A 22,937-nucleotide genomic window follows, 5' to 3' on the forward strand; every position below is an offset into this window, starting at 1 on the left:
TACGGGAATTTGTAGCCTTTAATGATTTGAGTAACCATTTCATCCGTTTCATTCCGTGAAAACTGTGGATAAATCACAGATAAAGAATCGTAAATACAAGTACATCATAGCATCATCAATACAGCAATAACACAGTCTCTTTGAGAAACTCATGAAATAATGTAAATTGTGTCATGATCTTTATAACCTATTCAAATTTCCCAGTCACTATTCTAGTCCATCTGCATTATGGCTTTACATAAATACAAACTCGCATTACTAGTGTCTCAACTAGACTTCATTATAATAGCTTGGTTGAACAATTAACTAGACAATAATAAATTCCAAATCTCTACTTAGTGCTTCAGCACTCTCATAATATATCTTCAAAGTATTTAGCTGTATCTTTACTGTTATCTTTGTTCTTGATACAAGGTAAAATGTACATTCATCATATTAAACCAACATGGGCTTGTATTTCTTACATTACATTACATACTGCAAACATACACTTCTCTCAGTATGAAGTTCAAAACATACACACTAAATTCCACTTTATGTTTCGAAAATTCATAGAAATACATTAAATATATAACCTCTTTGCCTGACTTAATGACAACATTATGACTTAAATCTCCTTGATGCGCTGGCAAAAAGGGGATTTTTGAACCTCAGCAAAACCATGTTCATGTAGCCTTCTGAGTGTTTAATATCAAGTGAATATCAACAGATGGCGCTTTACTAGGAACCTTGCCTGAGGAAGTGCTATTACAAATATATATGTATTCATGTCATGCATTAATTATAGTACAAGAAACAAATGACTTAGGTGATAAAGTAATTTCAAGTGCCACTGTCACAACAATACATATCGCTCTTTTCGCAAATAAAATGCGAACAAAGAGGCAAATCCTCAATTTTCTGGATCCAATATTTAAACAAAAAATTCTAAGCACTATGAAAACCTCTTAAATACTTAAACATCCATGAAAGACGGAGTGACTGACATGATAAACAGAGATAAAGAGAGAGAGAGAGAGAGAGAGAGAGACAGAAGGAAAGAGAGAGAGAGAGAGAGAAAGATATTTTGATCTTCAGAACAAATGAACTACCTGCTTTCAATTACTATTTCAGGCTGGTCTGAATATTCTGAAGGTGGGAGTGCAACATCATTCTGTACCAGTATTAAAATGGTTGTCACGGAGCTAATCATTACCAGAAATTAGTTTATTTTACAAAACGCCGGATTGTGTTGCACAAAGTAATGATTCCGCAAATTAGTGCCTATTGATTTGTGCAAAATTGCACGTGTGGCAAACGGGTGACTGGCAGAAAGGTGAAGAAAGCAAGCGAAGGCTGAACTGTCTATCATGCATTTATCAATGCGTTACCTGGGCAAAATGTTGACCGACGTGTTTTAAAGAAATCATACTTATTTTTTGGTGCTGGCGGGTAATAGACCTTAACACTGAATAATATATATTCTTACACAAGTTTACAACAGGATATTTATCCTGCCTTCGGCTCAAGATTCTGAATAAATCTATATAATGTACACGTTTAACCAATCTGTACAAAACATATCTATAACCTGACGATAAGAAATGTTACACAGCTTGAAGTGAAAAACAGATAAAAAAGATTATTGTACACAAATATTGAATCAGTGAAAAGTGGCATTTTTGCATTGTAAATGACAATCACTTTGACGAAATCAGACATAAATTTACCTTTTCATCCCTTAATTTACAAACTAGAAGTGATATTGTAGTTACTCGCCTCATGATCACCTACCATCCCAGTATAGCTTCCTGAGTGAGTTGCTAAAGGGATTACCTAACCAAGTACCAGGATTTAAAAACCACATAAGATATTTACTGTTTCTATAACATTTTGAAAGTAGCTGTTTAAGTTTCGTTATAATTCTTGCAACAATTGAAATAGTGTACTACAGTAGTATGAGCACATAGTAAGGAAGTATGAGCACCATGATAAATATAACCAACTCTGTGTATTGCATAACATGTTCATTATTGTTGATCTAGCATGTATCAATGCTGGCACCATACCCAAGCCTCTGCCTCGCTAGGGCTGCCTCTATATTTCTTCGTAAGTGTCTCCCGGATCTGATGTTATGGGTTCTAGATAGGTAACGTCGGTGTTGGGTTTCTTTAGATCTTGATACGTATGGGGGTCGGTAAGATTCTGGTAGTTTGGGGTATCTGTATTAAGATCTTGGTAGACATGGGTATCAGCATTCGGGTCTTCGTAGGTATTGGGGTCTTGCTTTGAGTCATCAAATCCAGGGTTCTCATACTTTGATGAGGTCTCACGTGCATTGTTTGGTGGGGACGCGGCTGGTTCAGTCTCTAAACGTCTTTGTTTGATCCTGGAAGTGAAATTCAATAATAAAAACGCATTAAGTTCCTCCTTCTTTATAATACCATTGAGATTCAGGTACACAAGCACACGCGCACGCACACTCACACACACACACACACGCACACACACACCCACACGCACACAAAGTTCAGATAAAAGTGAGGTGGGAATGGTCCCTGATGAGCATAACAGATCACTGCGTATGATTGTGGATGTCCCTTATAACATTTAAAACAAAATCATTATAAACCATTCATTGTATGAATATACTGTATTTTAAGGGCCTTTAGAATAGGATAATCCTGCAATCGCTTTATCAATTATCGTTTTGGCTCCCTTTAGATAAATAAATTCATATCTATATTTGTAAAAATGTTACCATATAGTGGCATGGACTTCACTTTTAATTGTTCTACTGTAGTTGAGTTAACTTACCTTCTATACATCACCAAAGTAATTAGTAGTATTGCGATGAGAGCGATGGGTACTATCACACCCCCTATCACAGCACTTAGTGGTTTCCTGGTACCACTATCATCACCTTTAGCACAAACAAAAATCACATACATGTAATTATGCTGTAATGAGGTATACATTTTGTTGGTCCGTTTTACAAAGTTTTTCTTGATTTTGTTTATTCATTTATTTATTCGTGTCCATTTTATAGAGCAGTGTAGGTCATTCAGTTAAAAAAATACTTTACAATGACGCCCTGCTGCAACATACAAATACACGAACCCCCCCCCCCAAAAAAAAGAAGTCTAACTTTTAGAGCCAAAAGCTCTGACCTCTGTTTTATCCGGGTGTATAATTATGCATTCCATTAATTTCAAACCATTTAACAATAAGATCATAATCATCTTGTAAGTTAATCTTAACTTGAGTAAAATTAACATCATTATTAAATATAAATGTATCATCTGCATAAACATATCTTTTTGAGTGTGAATGCAGATTCAAATTACACGCATCATTAAAAAAATAAGCAAACAATGAGAGGGTCGAGGAATGATTTATGCGGTACCCAAGTTTGAACATGTAAATATTCGCTATTGCAGCCTTTAACGACAACACAACAATTTATTGCGTTTTACCCCGGTCCCCAACATAAACAAATCTTCTGTACAGCCATGCTTTATGGCTCAAAGCATGGGCACACAAAAGATTTTTTTCTGTTGGGGACCGGGGGGAAATTCAATGAATTATTGATAATTTATTGCACTTTTTTGTGAAAACTGCCCCCTACCCTACCCCCCCCCCAACTGCGTACATTCATGGTTCAGTGGCAAAGCAATAGCCTCGTAACTGTGAGGCCCCAGGATCGAAACCGTGTCGACTATATAAGTGCCCTTTTTTGGGGCATTAATCCTCATTACTGTCATTTTTTACTTAAGGGCATAGGTCCCCTAGTTGATAAGCATAGTAGCATACACATGCTTTAGCAGTCACGCAAAACAAACACTGGCAAATTATTATTCAATAAAACCTGAGAATGTATACTATTTTCTAGATCTATTAGGAATAAATCAGTGTCAAAATAATTCCATAAAATGGGGTAAAAAAAATAATATTCCATCTTTATCAGCAACAGTGTAGATTATGTTTACTTCGATAAATGACAACTTTTCTTATCGTTTCATAAAGTTTCACAAAAACTTGTAACAAAGAAATGTTTTAGAAAAATGTATACATTCCATTTCTCCTTATATTAAACTATACATGATTAATGCAGACTAATCAACTTTCTCACCCAATCAAACAGAGAATAAGGAGTAATATCAGGATGAATATGTAAACAACGCTGATAAGCTACGAACTTATATACATACTTATTAAGGTTACAAACTGACTTTAGTTTGACATGTAGCTAGTATTTAATAATAATAATAATAATAATACATGAGATTTGTAAGGCGGGTTATTCTCTTGAAATCAAATGCTCAAGGCACACTCAAGAACAGGACTAATATAGAACACACGAATATAAAGGAACACTTAATTAAAATGCCGAATGCACTTTACTTTTACATCCTTTGGAAAACCACATTACCTACACAATGTTTTTAAGTATGACATTCAGGGTAGAACAAGTTTAATTTGTTTCATGCTCTTACCTGAGAGGATGGTCTTTGCATTCACGGGCTCGGACCAATTGCTAGAACCAGCTCCATTGACAGTTTGGACCTGACAAACATGGAAATAAGAATATGGTGTTGTAGCAATAATGGCGATACAAACATCGTCCACACACAAGACACACAAACGAATTGTTTCAATCTTAATTATATATATTCATGTCCTGGAGAAAATACAACTATCATAAGCGACCGCATAACAACAGTTAAATACATGTATTTAGATGCTATTAAAGCATTCAAATGTAATTTCGTTTAATGCAGTATCATGCATGTAATTTGGGAATGCTTGCTACATAAATGGCACAATTAAAAAAAATAATAACTTAGTAATTTCATCCCAAAGTATATAGTTTCTCCAAAAACGCTTAGGATAACAGCTCAAACTAAAATGTTCTAAATAGGAAAAGCTTGTACTAAAATATGAAGAGATTGAATATTCCCTTAAACGTTGGGTCCTAAGGATTGATATCAAGATATCTTACCTGAACTGTATAGTTGATTTCACGGGGTAGGTCTACCACAGTATGCTCTTCTTTAAACGCACCGTTCAATACTTCCTCTGACTTATAGTCACCATCAACAAGTACGGGATCAGTCTGCTGGTAGCGGATGATATACTTCTGGATGTTACCATTGATGTTAGATGGTAGAGGGGTAGACCAGGATACAGTGAAGGAGCTTGTAGTACTCTGTGGTATAGCCACATTGATAGGAGCAGGCGCGACTGATGAGAAGAAAATGGTTTATAACAATGTCACGCTGAAATGTGGTAGACTGATGTATTGATATTTCGGAATATCAATTACTTTTGTTACTCTCGTCTTAACAGGTTCAATAGTACAATGTCTAATTCCAGAAAACAAATCTATTTAGATTGCAATAAAAGCGACTATTGTATAAAAAATAAAAATAAAACAAATTGGGGTTTGAAAATGTAATGACATAACAAAATAGTAATCTAATGCCTCAAAGAGTCATGTATATGATTTATATTGTGCAGACAAAGTAATTTAGTATACAAACACTGCTATTAAAAAATATATTTACAGATTTCATTGCTCTCGATCTCCTCCGATTTCTAACGTGCTGGCCCGTACTCCACTAACATTTAACCCGACGCTGGAATTAAGCATAGTCAGAAATTGAGTTTAACAAAGAAGTCATACCGAGGTCTGATTCTAACAAGAATATTAACAGTGTCACTTAACAAGCAAAAAGCAACACCCTCACCCTCATGGAAAAATACATCCCAAGATTAACACTAACCTTCTTCAAGTGTTTTGCCGATAGTCTCATGGCTCCTATCACTTTCCTCGTCTTTATTTGATGCAGTCAATTGAATGGTATAGTCCAGATAGGTATCTAACCCTCTTATCGTGTAGGAGCTAGTGTCACGAAAAACCAGGATAGAGCTTGAAGAAGTTGATCCAGAGGGAGCATAGTAGATCATATAATTGGTCACTCCACTCCTGCATTCTGCTGATTCCGAGGGGAGGTGCTGAAACATAAAGATACAAATATATGTTGCATACAGCACAACCACATGAAAGAAGTTACTTTCACACTAGTAAAACAAACTATAATATGTTATTATATCTTGCCTACAGTTTTTCGCATTGAAGGATGCTCCTGTATCATCCTGCTAAACAAGAATCTCTTGATTAACAACAATTTCTATATTTGCTTCCTTCTGTAAAATAAAATAAAAACTCCATTTCATAAACCCAACAGCTCTTACTTTCAACTAAGCAAAGAAAACAAATTGGTACACTTTTTATATATTTTTTTTTTTACTTAGATCTATTTTATTTAGTCAATTGTTAAGGTATGTAAAGAATTATTCACAAATAGTTGGTGGTGTGGAGGAGTTTTTATTTGACATATCTCGACGAAAAAATAGGTAAAATTAAATCTTATCAAGGTTGTAAGTGTTTTATCAGCTTCATATCACATAAACGGTGCGGTTCTACCTGTATGTAATACAAAAATGAATAGTAACAGCTATGCATTTTGTGCTCTGGACGAGGCTTTTCATCCAACTGCATTTCACTATTAAAGTGACCAAACAGCTATTCTTAAAACAGTTCATACCTCCCATATCACCTCTAGCTCTTTAAGGTTGATGGCTGAAACTTGTAGTCCAGTTGGAGAAGCACTGGGTTCTAAAGTTTAAAATTATATAGAAGAAACTAAATTGCTTGAACCTATAGTAGAAAAATTCATTGTATGTAAACGCAAAGGTTATGGTAAAAACAAGTACTCTTTATGTGGTTTTAAATTAAACGTTTACAAGTCAAACATGTAACTACCAAAGGGCAAAACACAGTTGAGGGCACTATAAACATTTTGGGGAAATTCATGTTTTGTAGAAGAAATTTTCTGTTTCAAATTTTAGAAAGACAGAATAGTTCAAAAGGAGAAAGTACGGAATGGCAAATACGAACATTTCCATGTGACATATTTGACTCGTAAAATTTGATTTGTTAAAGAGCCTTCAATCATTGGAAAGTCGTAAATATACCGAATATATGTACAAATCATTTACTAATAACGTAATACACGTACCTATCTGTATAGATAAATATTCGGAATCAAGCTGAACAAATGTGAACAAATAATAGCACTTAACGTCTTGTTTTTTCTCAAGACTTAAACCTTACTTCTACAGCGGGTTATTATGCTGTTGCTAGGAGACACAGGTCCTGTTCCACCTGTTCCTTCCCTCACTGCTGCTACACGAAACATGTAATCTGTGTCGGGTGTCAGGTTGATAACAAAGGCTGATGTTGTGGGTTGCTCTACTCTCTGATCCGCTACCCAGTCACCATCTTTCATTACAAAGACATCATATCCTACCAGAGGAGGATTACCTATGCCATCTTCTTCAGACCATGCGTTCCATTGAAGACCTACTGTAGTTGACGTGGTGCTCACTATCACTGGTGCTTTCTCAATGACTGGCAGAACTGAAGAATTAAGATAATTTATGGAAATACCAATCAAAATCAATGACACACCTATACTCTTCCATAAAGTTAAAATTACACAGGAATACTATTCTGACATCTTACAGAACTGCAAATGTATGATGCGGAGAATGTGCATACGTTGTGTGTGAGCTAGCCCGAATCCGGTGACAGGGATAATAATACATTTTAAAGCACTTGGAGACATTATAGATGTATCAGGTGTTATATAAACTAAAATATTACATATTGAAATATAAAGTATATTAATTAATTCACATGTATGGCTTATGTACAGGTCAATGTACATGATGCGACTTGTATGTACAAAAAACAGTGTATCAATATAAGAACAGACTCCCATGTTAAAGGGTAATTCTAAATTACAAATTCATGTTGACTTTTGTTGATCTGTAATTATATAATGTATATATCACATATCTTTTGACTTTTTATGTAAATTTATGTCATACATATTTTGTTCTATTACTTTTGTTCTACCTGCTAAGCTCCACCTAAAAGAAACCCTCCAAAAGCAAATTATTTGTGACATTATGATGCCAGTAATTCATCAGTAAGCTAGATGAACAAAATACATTGGTAAGTCCCTTCCCATCAACTGATTTAAATAAAGTGAATTTATACTTTCTATTAAACTGGTATCTTTAATACAGTAATACACAAGAGTAAACTGATACCACGCAATTTGCTCACCAAAAGTTACGTTGATTATTGGCGTACTGGGATAGCCTGTGTTTCCAACATATAGAATGCATTCGTATTCCCCATGTGGGTACACACTATCAACATCAAAGACAACAGCTCGTTCTGACCCTGAGACATAGCTAGATCTCATGGTGATTCCTGTCCTGTTATTGGTGTCTTCAGTACGTCTGTACAGATCAACTGAGGATTCATCGGGAAGTGGGATGCCCTCAACATAACATATGAAGCTAGATGGTTGGTATGGGTTTACTCTCACTGGAACCAATCTGGATATTCCTGTCAAGAACCAAGACGAAAAAAAGAAGAAAGAAGAACATTAAATAAAACACACAATTTGAAACATAAAATCTGTTAGCCTTATGAATTTAACTTACATATGGCAAACAAATCCTACATGCAATTTTTAGAACATTGGCCAATCATGATATTCAAAAATAAAATAATGTATTTATTTCTCTTATAAAGAATGACCAATTATTTATAATTTTGTCACAAACCAAGCAAAATTACAAAACATTAAATACAAATGTGCAAGTCTACAGCATTAGAAGAATGCAACCCAGTCACTTCATTGGATTAGTATTTCTATCACGAATTAATCAAGATCATAACAAACTAACACAAATAAACTTGTACATGTATTACCTAAACAAGGGGAGATATTGATCTGATTATTGTGTTTCAAATTCAATTGCGTAATATTTATCAATGCAGTAGTCCCGGTATGCAAATCCTACATGCTTTATGAAACTACTGTTTGTTCTATAAACACCTCCCAAAAACCGATAATAATTTTAAGAAATTTTTTGGACCGATTCGCTGCTTGTATAGGGTAGGAGAAACTTCCTTGAAATATGAAATGGACTTTATAAAGAGAAACAACATAAAACAGTTTGTACAATTATGTGTACATGTTTAAGTGTCTACAAAATAATAATAATAATAATAATAATGGTCATTTATAATGCGCTGTTATCTGCCAAGTACTGACACTCATTGAGCTCTCAGGTAAATTTGCTTAAATTAAAGTAAGGTAAAAGTACTTGCTCCACAAGCCTATTGAACAAAATTGTGAATTACAGCTAAACGTAATGAAATACATGCACACATAGTTTCGTATGCACTCCGCGGTGTTTTCTTAAACTGAACGTTTTTCAGCAGAAGAAGAAGACAAACCTGATCACAATATGCTGGACGCAATGTTCCCGGAACCACCGGTAGGTGGCGCACCACACGACTAGGGCTTTAACGGAACACTCTCAATTACTTTCGTAGTAAAATACCAGGTAATGACCTAAAATGCCCCAGATATGTATGTTGTAGCCAACATTTTGACATTGTATCGCATGGAACGCCTTAGAATGGTTTCAAGAGGGTTAAAACGCTGAAAAACATACGAAACAGTATATATCTGAGCCAAAAAGTGAATTTTATTATTTTATTTAGTAGACCTGTGACGTCACACAGAACGTCATCTTCGGCATCATAGGTCTTGGAAGCAACGTCTTCGGAAGCATTCGGATGCTCGGAAATGTCACCCAAACAAAGTTGAAAGTTCAAGATGATCATGAGGCAAATGGCATCAATGATGGGTAAGTGAAAATGTGATTTTTTTTTCTTCAAATTGATACAAAATTTGAGCGATTTTGAGCGAGTAACTTTTTAACTGTTTAGATTTTACACTACTCGAATCATTATTCGCTACGCAAAAGTGTAAATGTAGAAATCGCGTGAACTTGACCAGATTATTTAGCATGTTGGCGCTTAAAATTAAAATGCCACGCACATGGTCATGGGAAAGTGTACCCACGTAGATCTAGTCCCTGCACATGTTATGATTCTTATTTCGCGGCGCTGAAAATCGACCTGTATTGCCGGACACCGTGTTATGTCTATGGCGAAACGCAAAGTCGCGAGTCGCGCGAGTAGAAAATGCACGGAAAACAAATAGCAAAATGACATTCTCAAAACAAACTTGACAGCCATTCACTTTGCACGGGCATAAGGAAAATTGGATTATTTCATGAAAAAGGCATGTATTTGTCACTCATACGTTAGGCTAAGTTAGATTTTCTAATTTTTTTGTTGTGTTCTTACGATGCGTCATACATTTCTTGATCACCCCACTCGACTTGCGCATTCGATACGTATAGTCCCGCGCGTAGAACGCGCGTCCGGTAATTCAATAGTGTCCGGTAATACCATGCGTGGGCATACGTGTTCATCTCGTATGACGGGGGCCCTATTACCATTACCGTCCACAATTATTTCAGGTCCTCAATTTGTCGATCAAAACATGAAATCTACGAGTAGGTTTATGATAAAAAAGAAACTTCTGTATTTTTATTCCCTGGAATGGCACTCCGTATCAACCTACCAGTTTGTTTATATCGCTGTTCACAATGACCCTAACCTTGTCGTAGTCTTCTTTTTCGTGCTCACAAAATCGGTATCATGAGAGGTTGTATTTCCGGACGGGTTGAGTACCCGGACACCGCGCATTAGAACGGCGCAATACGCGTCGGGGAAACATCGCGCGCAGTTGCAAACAGACACCCGGTGACGCAGCTGTTATTTTTCTTCGCATAATCCTGATTTTGCATGGAAATTCTAATGCTGATTATTTGGAAATTACGTTTTTTGGCAACATATTCTGAAAAAACGCACAAAATTAAGTGTCCGGTTACTCAATTATGTTTTTTGGCAACATATTCTGAAAAAACGCACAAAATTAAGTGTCCGGTTACTCAAGTCCCCACCCTACCTATTACCGTCCAAAATTTCCTTGAGGTGTTGTCCCCTCATACAAAGGACAGACATCATTACCAGCATATTTTCATGCGCGTGAATTCACGTCAACCGGGCAGGATATGAACTATTGCTTGTCAGGCGGATTCCTGACTAGGAGCTCTCCATGTTTGTGCTCACCGAGATCTTAACACGATATTAATGAACATTTACATCACATATACAACCATTTTTTTACTTACGATGTCAGTGTTTTCAAGCAATTTCTGTGCATAACGGGCATCGCTTGAACACTTCTTCTTCGTAGGGAACTGCTGAAACTGAATGCGCATGCACGATACTGTAATAGACATGTATACTCTTGAACTTGGCGTATTTATGCATACATTCTAAATTAATAATTTACCAGTGTCTTTCAAAGACTACTTCAAAAGGCGCTCTGATACTTACCATTACTAAACAACACAAATTAATGATCTTTCTCATACACTCAATAAGAAAGCTTTCTCTGATCATGGTATACAAGCAGCCGGCCTAATCCTTTCGAATTCACTCCCTAAACTAATCAAAGAATCAAAAAATACAAAACACTTTCGAAACCTTCTTAAACGTTAGCTGATTAGTAATTATGAGTAATTTCTTTAGAGCATGTCCACATTTGTCTTGTCGTAATGGTTTTTGTCAGAGTCTTTTTTACGCGTTCAACTTTTGTTAATTGTTTCTTTTTTCTGTGTATATCATGCATTGTATACATATTTTTGTAAAGGTGTGGGCTACTTTCGGGCCTTACTGGCTCTCCGGCTCATTCCTCCATTTGTCAGTCTTTGTATTTTACTGTTATTTTGAGGTGTTTAGGTCTATATTTTATCATTATAAATTTTGTTGGAAACAAGGAAAATCAGCCATTTTGACAAAAAAATTGGATGAAAAGTTGCGAGTGCAGTGAGTGAGCGAGAAGCTGAGAACAAATAATTTCCATGTTTTTTAATCGAAAAATTTAATGTCAAAAACACAATAAAAAATGCTGACTGACCGACCCTCTCTGGAAGGTTTGACCGCCATTTTTTTTTTGTCACCTAATAGGTATAATTTTGTGAAAAATGGATGTGTATTAACAAATATTAGGGCGTGTGAAATCACTTTCACCTTTGGGGCTATTATACATGTAAGACTATGTATTTCACCATAAATTTACATCTGCACCTCTGACAAATTTGTTGTAGGCCAGAGCATATGAAAAAATATGTTACAAACAACACACTCACTTGGCATGCTTTGTTGTCATTGGTTGCAAAATCTTGCATTTTCCTTTAAAAGGTCATTTTACCAATTAAAAATTATTTAAGGTTCTCATAATTTTGTATATAGACTTTAAAAGAAAAAAATCCAACTACCCATAACACACATTGTGTAATACCAACATCTCAAAAGTTACTGCTGGCTACTTGAGTGCACATAGAAATCAGTGATTCTTAGTATAAATTGCTCTCATCATGACTACCACTGGTACACTCATAGTCATCTTCCCTATCCTTTCCACTTTCAGCAATATGTCGCTATAGTTTCTCAGAGTATGTGACAAGGACCATGCCGATTGTCTTTTTTGTGTGTGGAATACATTGTAAATCTGCCACCTTGTACTGACACTTTACAATTAAATATAAACTTTTGGTAAATGTTTTCCATGGAAGATCATTTGTTATGTTCATGTGATAGTATTCAACCGCATGCGTCTTCAACCGCATGCGTCAACGCTACCCAAATCTAATTTGGGAGGACTTCGGACAATTTCACCCATGCACAACTCCAGCCAATGTGAGTACAGACACTATCCCAACATTCACTTCCAACATCAAAATCAGTAGGTGAGAGGATGTATTCCCCGTATGGGTAATGCATCCTCTCACCACCAGAATCCTTCATCAACAACAGTCATTCTCCAAGCACAGGAACATTACACAAAATTATGTGCAACATCAAAACAGTTCAAGACATGTACCAGTAGGCCTACATTAAAATCCCTTCAGCATGCCTTCAACAAACACTGCATGTAGCCAAAGTAATTGTACCTGTTGATTTTGCTAACACCTTAATCTTTTAATTATTGTCCAACACTAGCATTAACCTGTAACTCATACCCCCAAATCTTCGGTTGTTCATCATTTTCCTCATGAACAGGGGGATGGTAGTCCAAAGCAAAAGTCACATCTTGGTCGTCTCGTTATAAAGAAGTCCTTGGGACCCATGAAATTGTTTCTTTATAACGAAATTTCTTTATAATCAGGGCTGCCAAAACAATAGAATACAAAGGAAATCCAAGATATGGGACCAGAGATTTTACTTCTTTAAAATGAAATGTTGTTATATCAGTGTTCTTTATAACGAGAGTGCACTGTAAGTGAATGAGGGAACAACTTCTTGAGGGGAGTGTACCTGTAAGGGCATTCCAATACTGCCACGACACTTCCCCCTATACTCCTCTCGAGAGGTTGGTCCCTTGTTCCAATACTTGCTTCACTTGAGAGTGATGACATACATCATATGTGAATGAGGGAATCGCCATTGTGAAGGGAGTGTACTTCCTCCTGGCCCATACATGTACTCCTCCACCAATGCTTCACGTTTGGACCATCATTGATAAAAAAAAATAGTAATTATCTTAAATACTGTATATACTTTGGAGGTCAACAGACTTTTCCTAAATATAAACGTTACACTTATGTCAGACCACTCAACACACGGTCCATGGTGTCATTGTCTTTTATTGGTCACTGCCACGTGCGGGGAGGGATATCTTATCCACATTCTTAACATCCTGCATATCCTTCACCTCTAGAACACCATGTACAGTGCACTCTCATTATAAAGAAGTCCTCGGGACCCATGAAATTTCTTTATAATCAAATTTCTTTATACATGTATCAGGGTTGCAAAAACAATAGAATACAAAGGGAATCCCACATATGGGACCAGAGATTTTACTTCTTTATAATGAAATTTTGTTATATCGGTGTTCTTTATAACGAGAGTGCACTGTAAACGTTTCTCCACCACATTATCGCACATCAAATAAGCACAATTCCAACACGTAAAAAAAACACCGAAGCGCCCTACGAAGTTATTTAGAATTTTCATTATTGTTGGGATATCCATGCATAATAGGATTTGCACATGTCTATACCCATCATGCTTCCACCCCCCCCGGATGCACCACAACATGTATAAATCTACAGGTAGCCCCTTTCATCTGGCCAGACGCAACACATGGCATCTATCTCTAGTTCCGAAAAACTCTGGGTATAATTACTTTGACTGCAGTAAGGTTCAATCCAGCTATCTAGGCATTGTCCCTGGCAAAGACCCCTCTCCGTCTCGCAAGCCTCTGGAGCACAATGACATAGCTGAATACAATCCAAACCAAAGGTACCCCCTTCACACTCTGAACAAATAAAACAAAGGAAACATCTGGTCAATGATTATCATTGATTAATAAAGGCAAAGATAACTTTGGCCGGGGTCTACTGGAAACAGGGTTGTAAACACAAAAATCAAATTATTTCGATCAGGTGAAACGAGTAGATTTTCTTCTGACCCATGTCACTGTGAGTTAGTCCATTACTACTAAAAATCTGTTGCAGCTAGCAGTTCAGGGACCACCTCTAGATCTGCTGTTCTCTGAATTATCACTTTCAGGTGGAAAGCCCACCATGCTGGCTGCAACTCTTCATTTTAAGTCAATAACTTCTAGTCACAACTAAGATAGAGCTCTCTCTCTCTCATTGCTACAAAATACCACTGAGGATTGTGATATGATACATTAGAAGTTTTCTATGGAGATTAGACGTTTGCTCCTGGGACAGTTGTTCCGAGCTGTATTTCATCAAAGGTATTGGTTAGGGTTCGGGTTGCAATTGGGTTTTAGTTAAAGGGATAGTTGAGTTCTGTTTTCAGACCGCAAATGCATTCAAAGTGCATGGTTATTGCTCTTATTCTTATCTATGACATTTATAGTGCCCTTTTATAACTTAAAATTGCTATGAAGGTAATTTTAGACCCTAACATGTGTGAAATTTAGCCAATACGATCATACCAATTCAGCTCCACTTAAAAAAACAAAACTCGATGACCGTTAATTAATTATTTAATTAAAAATAACAATATACATGAGCCGGCTTATTATTGGTAAAATAAGCAACACGAAAATACCAACAAAAAAGCCAACATCGGCATTGGCTGAAATACGACGTAAAAGGCGTTATTTCGTGTGTGTTTTTTTCGTTAATATTTGTGGTGGTACACAAGTATAAGAAATCGTTATACAGTGCGTCCCAGAAAAAACGAAACCGAGAATTGTCGATGTTTTATCATAACTTAATCACAATTATGTTTAATAAATGACACATATTTGGAAAGCTTAGATTCTTCTCTTTCATTTGATGCAACTTATATGATGCATATTTCCCGCATGAGTGATTAAAAGCAATTTGAAGAGAGGACACCAAAAAGTCATTTGGCGGGCGGTATCTGAATTTTAAAGAGAAAATCACATTTCTAGAAAGTTCAATTTCTGCCCTTTCATAATATATATATATATAATGCAGCATTTATTATGCGCCATCGATCTAGTAAACTATTCTGAGGCGCAGAGGGATAGAATTAGAATGAGATACATAGAGACCTCAATTAGGAAAAATGAGCCAGGAATAAAAAAGTTCTGTTTTTTAAAGTAATACTTGCATTTCCATAATTTGATCAAACAAGTTAGTTTTCACTGGCTGCCTGCCGTAGCAATGAACAGAGTTGACAAAAGACTTAACTCCGTTTCATTCACAAAGAAGACAAAAGACCTGATGCATGGCTGATCTTCAACGAAACGGAGTTAAGTCTTTTGTCAACTCTGTTCATTGCTACGACAGGCAGCCAGTGAAAACTAACTTGTTTGCTCAAATTATGAAAATGCAAGCATTACTTTAAACAGACAGAACTTTGTTATTCCTGACTTATTTTTCCTGATTGAGGTGTCATATGAAAGGGCAGAAATTGAACTTTCTAGAAATGTGAAATATGCATCATATGAGTTGCATCAAATGAAAGAGGAGGATCTAAGCTTTCCAAACATGTGTCATTTATTAATCATAACTGTGATTAAGTTATGATAAAACATCGATAGTTCTCGGTTTCGTTTGGGGGGGGGGGGACGCACTGTATTTCAGCCGTCTCTGAACTGATTTTGATCAAACAAAGATGATTTTGTCATTTAAATATTATGTTCTTTCAAATTTGACACTCGGTTTTTCATTATCTCACAAAAATTATTTTGTGTAGCGCCCTCTGCAACAGAACTCAACTACCCCTTTAAGGTTTAGGGTTTAGGATTAGGTCACTGTTTGTTCAAGAGTCGAAACTAAGAACTTGGTTTGTGTAGAATGACAGGAAACAAGTATCGTACACCAAAAAATGACTGTTGATTTTGGAGGTCATAGTTTAATAAACTCTTGAGGCAGAGTACAGTTTCAAGATTATATTGGGCAACAGTTTCAATCCCCTCAAAGCAGTAAATATGTCTATACTAGAATCCCCCTCCAGAGTATACGTACATTATAATGATGTATTACTATATCGCAGCACTATTTACATATATCTGGTTGATATGACCAATGAACATACATGAACATGGATTTATGAGTGTTCATATATGTATACATAAAACAATCGTGGTGTATCGTGCACAGTGCACCATACTTGATGTACATGTTGCATGTAGTCTGGAGATAAAGGAATAGAAATTGACATGAAAAATTCAAAACCCTTTATTGAAAAATAGAATCTTACCTTGACATTTGACCTGGCCAGTACTGCGTACTTTGTATCCTAGAGCGCACTTCTGCTCAGGGCACTCTCCAGTATCTTCACCACACGGTTTATCATTCAAGCAATGACATTTATCAGTGCATTGAGATCCATAGTAACCGTCTTCACATTCATCTGGAACTGCGGATTATAAGAAAATATTTTACAAATCTCAATTTAGCAAGTACTGCATGTACTAGTAAATAATATTATATGTACTTCACAAAAATCAGATTGCTTCCATTACAAAAATTTTATTCTTTGCTAACTATTAATTTCAAATTTATCTTCATCTTAACCAGTGATTGCATGTTTTTTTTAATTCTTTGCAATATTGTTTTCAATTATTACACATATTCTTGAATTTAACAGTGCCTTCACTAGATGAATTCATGTATTTATGGAAAACATTCACCTCCTCTATCAATAAACATGAAAATAGTATACAAAAGGAGTTGTCCACAAACCACTACTTGATGCGGGTATGTCTACGAATATAATAATAATAACAATAATACATGAGAAAATAGAAAATATAATAACCTCAAGTGATAATATAATTGTGAATTATCTTTTTCCAAATGGGTACAATACAGGCGCCCCAGGTCCTGTAGGCAATGGGGTTAACACTTAACAAAACAACAACAATTACAAAGCTACATGCAGTGTACAAGTACAATTCTGATTTATCTTACCTTTTAGTAAGAAAGCATTTACGTAATATTATCTTTTATCATTGCTGACTATGACTTACTTTGACAGTTGTCCCCAGACCAGCCAGTCAGACATCCACCTGTACATATTCCACTATAAATGTCACATGATGAACCACCTGCACAGTGGCATGTCTGTGAACACCCTGGACCATATGTACCAGTAGTACATACTGTAATAGAATTCAAAATACAAAATCAAGATGGACAGATACAATACATTCGTCGGAAAGAAATATTGTGCATGTCACATTTATAAATTTCTCCTTCTCCTTCTTCTTCTCCTTCATTATCATCTTCTTCTTCTTCTTCTTCTTCTGCACTGATTTGCATCTGACCTCACTCATAAATCCAGCCACAGTATGTGCTTTTGATATTCCAAGAAAAAATATATTTTCTGAGAATTGTAGATTTACATGTATGATAACTTTTAACCTTCTAGATACACGTATTTTCACTATTATAATTTGAGCAAAATTAATAGAATATCGAGGACTCACGTGTGTTACATGCAAGACCATGGGCACCGACGTCACATGAACATCCATAAGGATCAGGTAGGCAAAAAAGAAGCCTATGACAGTGTGTGGCAGGATCACTGTATCTTAATGAACATCGAAACTCGCAGTTCAATCCATATCGATTTCCACCATCATTTCTACAAACTAAAGAACACAAATAGTTGCAATGTTGTAACGAAACCTTAGAGACTTGCATAAGAAATAAGATTTCATGAGATAAATTTCCAATATGGTTGCTTCTCTTTTGCGAATTACAGATGGTGTCTAATGCTCTTTAAAAATAATATTTTTTACTACATTGAATAAAGCCATCCCATATCATGGATAGCAAATGTGTCGATCATAAACATTAATGTTATTGCCTTTATTTAGATACTATTTAGATATTTTATATGGTATTAAGGAATAACAACCAAAGCAAATCTTTTCCCCTGCTGTTTATTATTGTTCATTCATTTTTGCAATGATTCACTCGATGTACAGTGTATAAACATTACATGTATATGTAGAAAGAACCTCAGCTCTGGTAGAGAGGGACACTTTACAAAGTATTTACAAACTCATTTTACTGCTAATAAGACATAACATAGATAATATACTATAACAAATCAGAAATCAACTTGTTATAAACAGAATCATAAATGATAAATCAACATTATTCTTGCAAATAATTTCTGGTAAAATAAAGATTTACAAATAAGAATGTCGTCAGGTAGAAGAAAGACATATTTGAAATTGAACATGTAGAATAGATGTACATTACCATTTTCTATGGAATAAGAAAAGAATATCTTCCTAAGTTCATTAAATAAATCGATACCGGTATCCGCCAGGCTCTGACGCTCGTGGTACTTTACACATATTACCCTGATTATAGCCGAGCTGCCAGGTAACTAGCGCTTATTAAGAGATAAACATCATTTAAAATTAAGCTCTACAGGCCTACTTACTTTCTAAACAATTCGGTCCCTTGAAGTTGTTAGGACAGATACATAGACCAGACTTGTCATCACAGACTCCACCATTGTAGCATTTATCACAGATACCATAACACTCAGGGGGACCCCACTTACCAGCAGCGCATTCTATCGGAGAAAGGGAGGGAGAAAAATAATTAAGTATACATGTCACTAAAGATTACATCATGACACGGAAGACAAAAGATAGAAGATAAGCAGGGTAATATAAAATGGAAGTAGACAAGTGCAAAGTTTGTTACAAAATAATGTTCTCGAACGTACAACTATTGAATATCGTATGCCATAGGCTCTGTCACATTCTGAATTTACATACGGGTAATTTTAAACTACCCATATATGTCAAAATCACAGCACAGATCATGACATGCTGACACCTGAATTTTATCGTTGAATTTTCATAAATATTTTGGAACAAAATTTGCAATGGGGAAAGAGATGTCCATGTTACGATAACGCGACATCCGGAAAAGATCAGGCTTGGACATTATCTACTAGAATGCTCTAAAACTAATTGTTTTGTCAAGTGTTCAAATTAAAAAAAAAAAATTAATAATGAGTTGTCCACATGTAATTTGCATAAAAATCCAATGATTCTAAAATAAAGATTTATTGGCGAAATATGAAGCAGAGCCTTTTACATGCATCATAACAAACAATATTATATAAATAAGAAATGACCCCTCTCAAAATGCCCAGTCTGAATTAAGCAGAAATACACTTGTACATAATATACCTCTGACGATGAGTTTGTATAATCCTCCTCTATTTTGATCCCTCTCGTTATCATAGTAGATCTCATAGATTCCTTGGTCTGATGTCTGGATTGGGTTTGGGAAGCTGATCTGAGTCTGCCCACCAAATGATGTAAGAACCTCACTTCCATCTTTCATCCAAGTAATCACGTTGCCATTCGCATCAGGATTATTACGACTAGTCATGCTGATCATCACTCCAGTTTCATTCACATTGACTGTCTTTGTAAACAATCCATCCCTTGATATGAATTTAGCTGTTAAAAGGGATGATAAAAATAAATGAACCAAATAAAAAATGTAATAATAATAATACATGTAGCACCTACATGTACATGTAATGTGCACTGTAGCCATTTACTCCCTAAAGGAAACATACATTTATATAAGGCTTGCATTCATATACGTGCATATTGAAATATATATTTCAAAATATTCACTTGCATGTTGGAATAAATTTGTTCCTGTTGATATTTTTCAATAACAAGTTTAGATCGTTTTAAATATTCGAACATTGCCGCAACTAGTCTGGTGTATTTCAAAATCTTTGGACTTCTGTTTGACAATGTTAATGTTAGTAAACAACATCAACACAAATGGGCATGTTCAGGCTTAACGCAATACCGTGCATGCTTTGCTTATGATAAATTTTTGAAACTTTTGTGCTATTTACACAAAAGTCTAAAATCTCTTAAAAATAATCGTACTCTGGTATTTTCAGATTCATTCTCAGTATATATGTAAAGCATCAAACCTTTGTTATAGCCATTCTCAAGCAAACAATGTTCAAAAGCATCATAAGCGGAACTATTTTATTGAATCACTCTCACTCCTGATCCTCAGTAAACCATTTTGCGGTATAAACGCTTCTTTGCCAAAAAAATCCACAGTACCTGTTTTTACATTGTTTGATAGTTCATTGAAGAAAAAGAGTTTCTTACATTGTATTTTTAAGTTATATTCAAGACTTGGATTTATACTATTGCAAATGCGATTTCTGCCCTTAACAAGTCCTGAACCAAGATGTAAAAGTAGAGGGAAAAAACCTTAAATATGATATTTAGATTTTTCTTTCAATACTAATAACAATAACAAAAATGTAAATTCTGTAGATGTGTGACCATGATTTGTACGTTCCCTGGTAAACCAAAGCCAGGAATGGTTCGAGGAAATAGTGGCATGAACAGCCTGCCATAGTTCAAGTCCAATTTATATCGATCATAGTCTTTGTGAAACACTCCCCGAGAGTGTAGTTTTTTTTAAACGCCTGCCAAGATTTCACAAATTTATTGCAGTGTAAATGCAATCTTCGATAAGATACCCATTATCGCTCACAGACTCTCCTCGCTTCCATGGTAACGCATGCAGTAGAGCACCGACAAGTCACACATGCGCACTACTCACAAACAAAATCGGTATGGTTAAACTTCAACGGGTTTTTGTTACAGGTTTTTTTTTTTCCAGTAGTGTAAATAGTAGTCACAAACATTGATGATTCTTCAAATTGGTGTTTGGAAACATGTTTAAATGGGCCAATAGTTGTTTTTTTAATGAGGATCATTACGTGATGTTCCATGAGTAATAATATGACGGTGTTCATGATTGAAAAACCTTGATATATCTTTGTATTAAGGAGGTTCCTCTAATATTCGAGGAATCTCCAAAATGCAATATAAGCTCAGTCTATATTGTTAAAGATAAATAATGGTTATTTGATAAACAAACATCATTACAAAAAAGCCGCATTGCGAAGATCTTAGAAATAATAAACTAATAATTAACGAATAATATTTCAATTTTTCTCGCATAACTTCGTCTCAACACCAAAGTACCTAGGTGTCACTCTTGACCGAAGCCTCACCTTCCACGAGCATGCCAAAGCCACAGCCCAAAAGACCCAAGCCAGAGTGTCTCTCCTAAAGAAGCTTGCAGGGACCGGATGGGGAGCTAATTTCACCACCCTTCGCACCTCCACTCTAGCTCTTGCCTTCTCCACTGCCGAGTATGCTGCACCTGCATGGAGCCACAGCACCCATGTACACAAGGTTGATGCTGTCCTCAATGACGCCATGAGACTAATCAGCGGAACACTCACTGCAACACCAGTCAGCAACCTGCCAATATTATCTGGCATACCACCAGCTCAGCTCAGACGAGATGCGCAGTATGCTAAGCTTGCCCAAAAGCATGACAGAGATAAATGCCTTGTTCCTGCCCCCTCTGCCTTTGAAGGACAGCGTCTCCCTAGAAGACACTTTGCAACACAGGCTGCTGAGCTGCGGCCTGAGAACCCCCCTCCACCTTAGCCACTTGGATAACAAAACGCTGGTCAGACCAGTGGAATTCGTCCACTACCAACCTGAAGGAGTTCATCCCAAAGCCCTGTGCAAAACCAAGTGGCAGCGACCTCCCAAGAAAAGCCTGGGTCAACCTAAACCGTGTCAGAACTGGAGTTGGCCGCACACAATATTTCCTACATAAAATTGGAGCTGAATCATCACCAAACTGCGCCTGTGGAGAGATCCAAACTATGGATCATGTCATTGATGATTGTCCGATCTACAAATCCCCCCACGGCGCTTCCGGACTTCGTGAGCTCGATGATGAGACGATCTGTTGGCTCAATAAGGATCTTCCTATCTAGATGATGTACTCCCTGATATTCTTTGCACGAACGAACGAACGAACGAAAATATGATATTCGATTCTCTATTCGACAATATGTATAGATCTGTTATACAAATTGGAATTGGGATTAATTTTGATTATTTCGTCCTATTTACAAAGTGTGATACTACATGTATATGTTCTTACTGATCTGTCAGGAAAAAAACACATTTCTTTTGATTTCAGGTGCTTGGGATATTAATTGATTACATTCATTGGCAATTCAGGATTTGAACTGAGATTAATTTCGATTATTCATATATGACGTACATGTATATGGATTATACGTGTACAAATCTTAAATCTATAAAAGATAACACTATACAGGCTATGAAGCAAAGGAAATGCAATTAATTTCGATATTTCAGTTATAAATATTTATAAATTTGTCAGATTTTTATGTCCAGGTTTAAAGTAAACAGGATATCTAAGAGACAATTCATGAATTTCAAAATCGTCAATAGCAATACTAAAATGTTTTACTTAAATTGACTTCATAATGACCTCACATGGAA

General features: G+C 35.9%; 1 protein-coding gene across 1 annotated transcript; it reads right to left on the reverse strand.

Annotated features, from left to right (window-relative positions):
• Positions 1–20,008, reverse strand: LOC115925112 (angiopoietin-1 receptor-like). Its single transcript, XM_030988319.1, has 14 exons — positions 19,737–20,008; positions 18,974–19,108; positions 18,003–18,167; positions 17,544–17,675; positions 16,772–16,930; positions 14,247–14,378; positions 8,180–8,467; positions 7,160–7,465; positions 6,591–6,661; positions 5,766–5,997; positions 4,982–5,223; positions 4,476–4,545; positions 2,797–2,902; positions 1–2,368 (listed from the first exon to the last, which is right to left on the reverse strand). Exons 1-14 carry the CDS (start codon positions 19,948–19,950, stop codon positions 2,077–2,079), a joined length of 2,544 nt encoding a protein of 847 aa, XP_030844179.1. The 5' UTR covers positions 19,951–20,008; the 3' UTR covers positions 1–2,076.
• Positions 20,009–22,937: the final 2,929 nt, after the last annotated feature.

This window comes from Strongylocentrotus purpuratus, unplaced genomic scaffold (genome assembly GCF_000002235.5).
Source record: "Strongylocentrotus purpuratus isolate Spur 01 unplaced genomic scaffold, Spur_5.0 spur5_contig_840, whole genome shotgun sequence".
NCBI lineage: Eukaryota > Metazoa > Echinodermata > Echinoidea > Camarodonta > Strongylocentrotidae > Strongylocentrotus > Strongylocentrotus purpuratus.

Coding starts and splice junctions, on each gene's coding strand:
- LOC115925112 (XM_030988319.1), bottom strand. CDS start 19,950: ATGATCAGCATGACTAGTCGTAATAATCCTGATGCGAATGGCAACGTG. Junction 8,468..14,246: donor TGAACCTTACTGCAGTCAAA/GTAATTATACCC, acceptor GGTTCTTGACAG/GAATATCCAGATTGGTTCCA. Junction 6,662..7,159: donor CATAATAACCCGCTGTAGAA/GTAAGGTTTAAG, acceptor TTTAAACTTTAG/AACCCAGTGCTTCTCCAACT.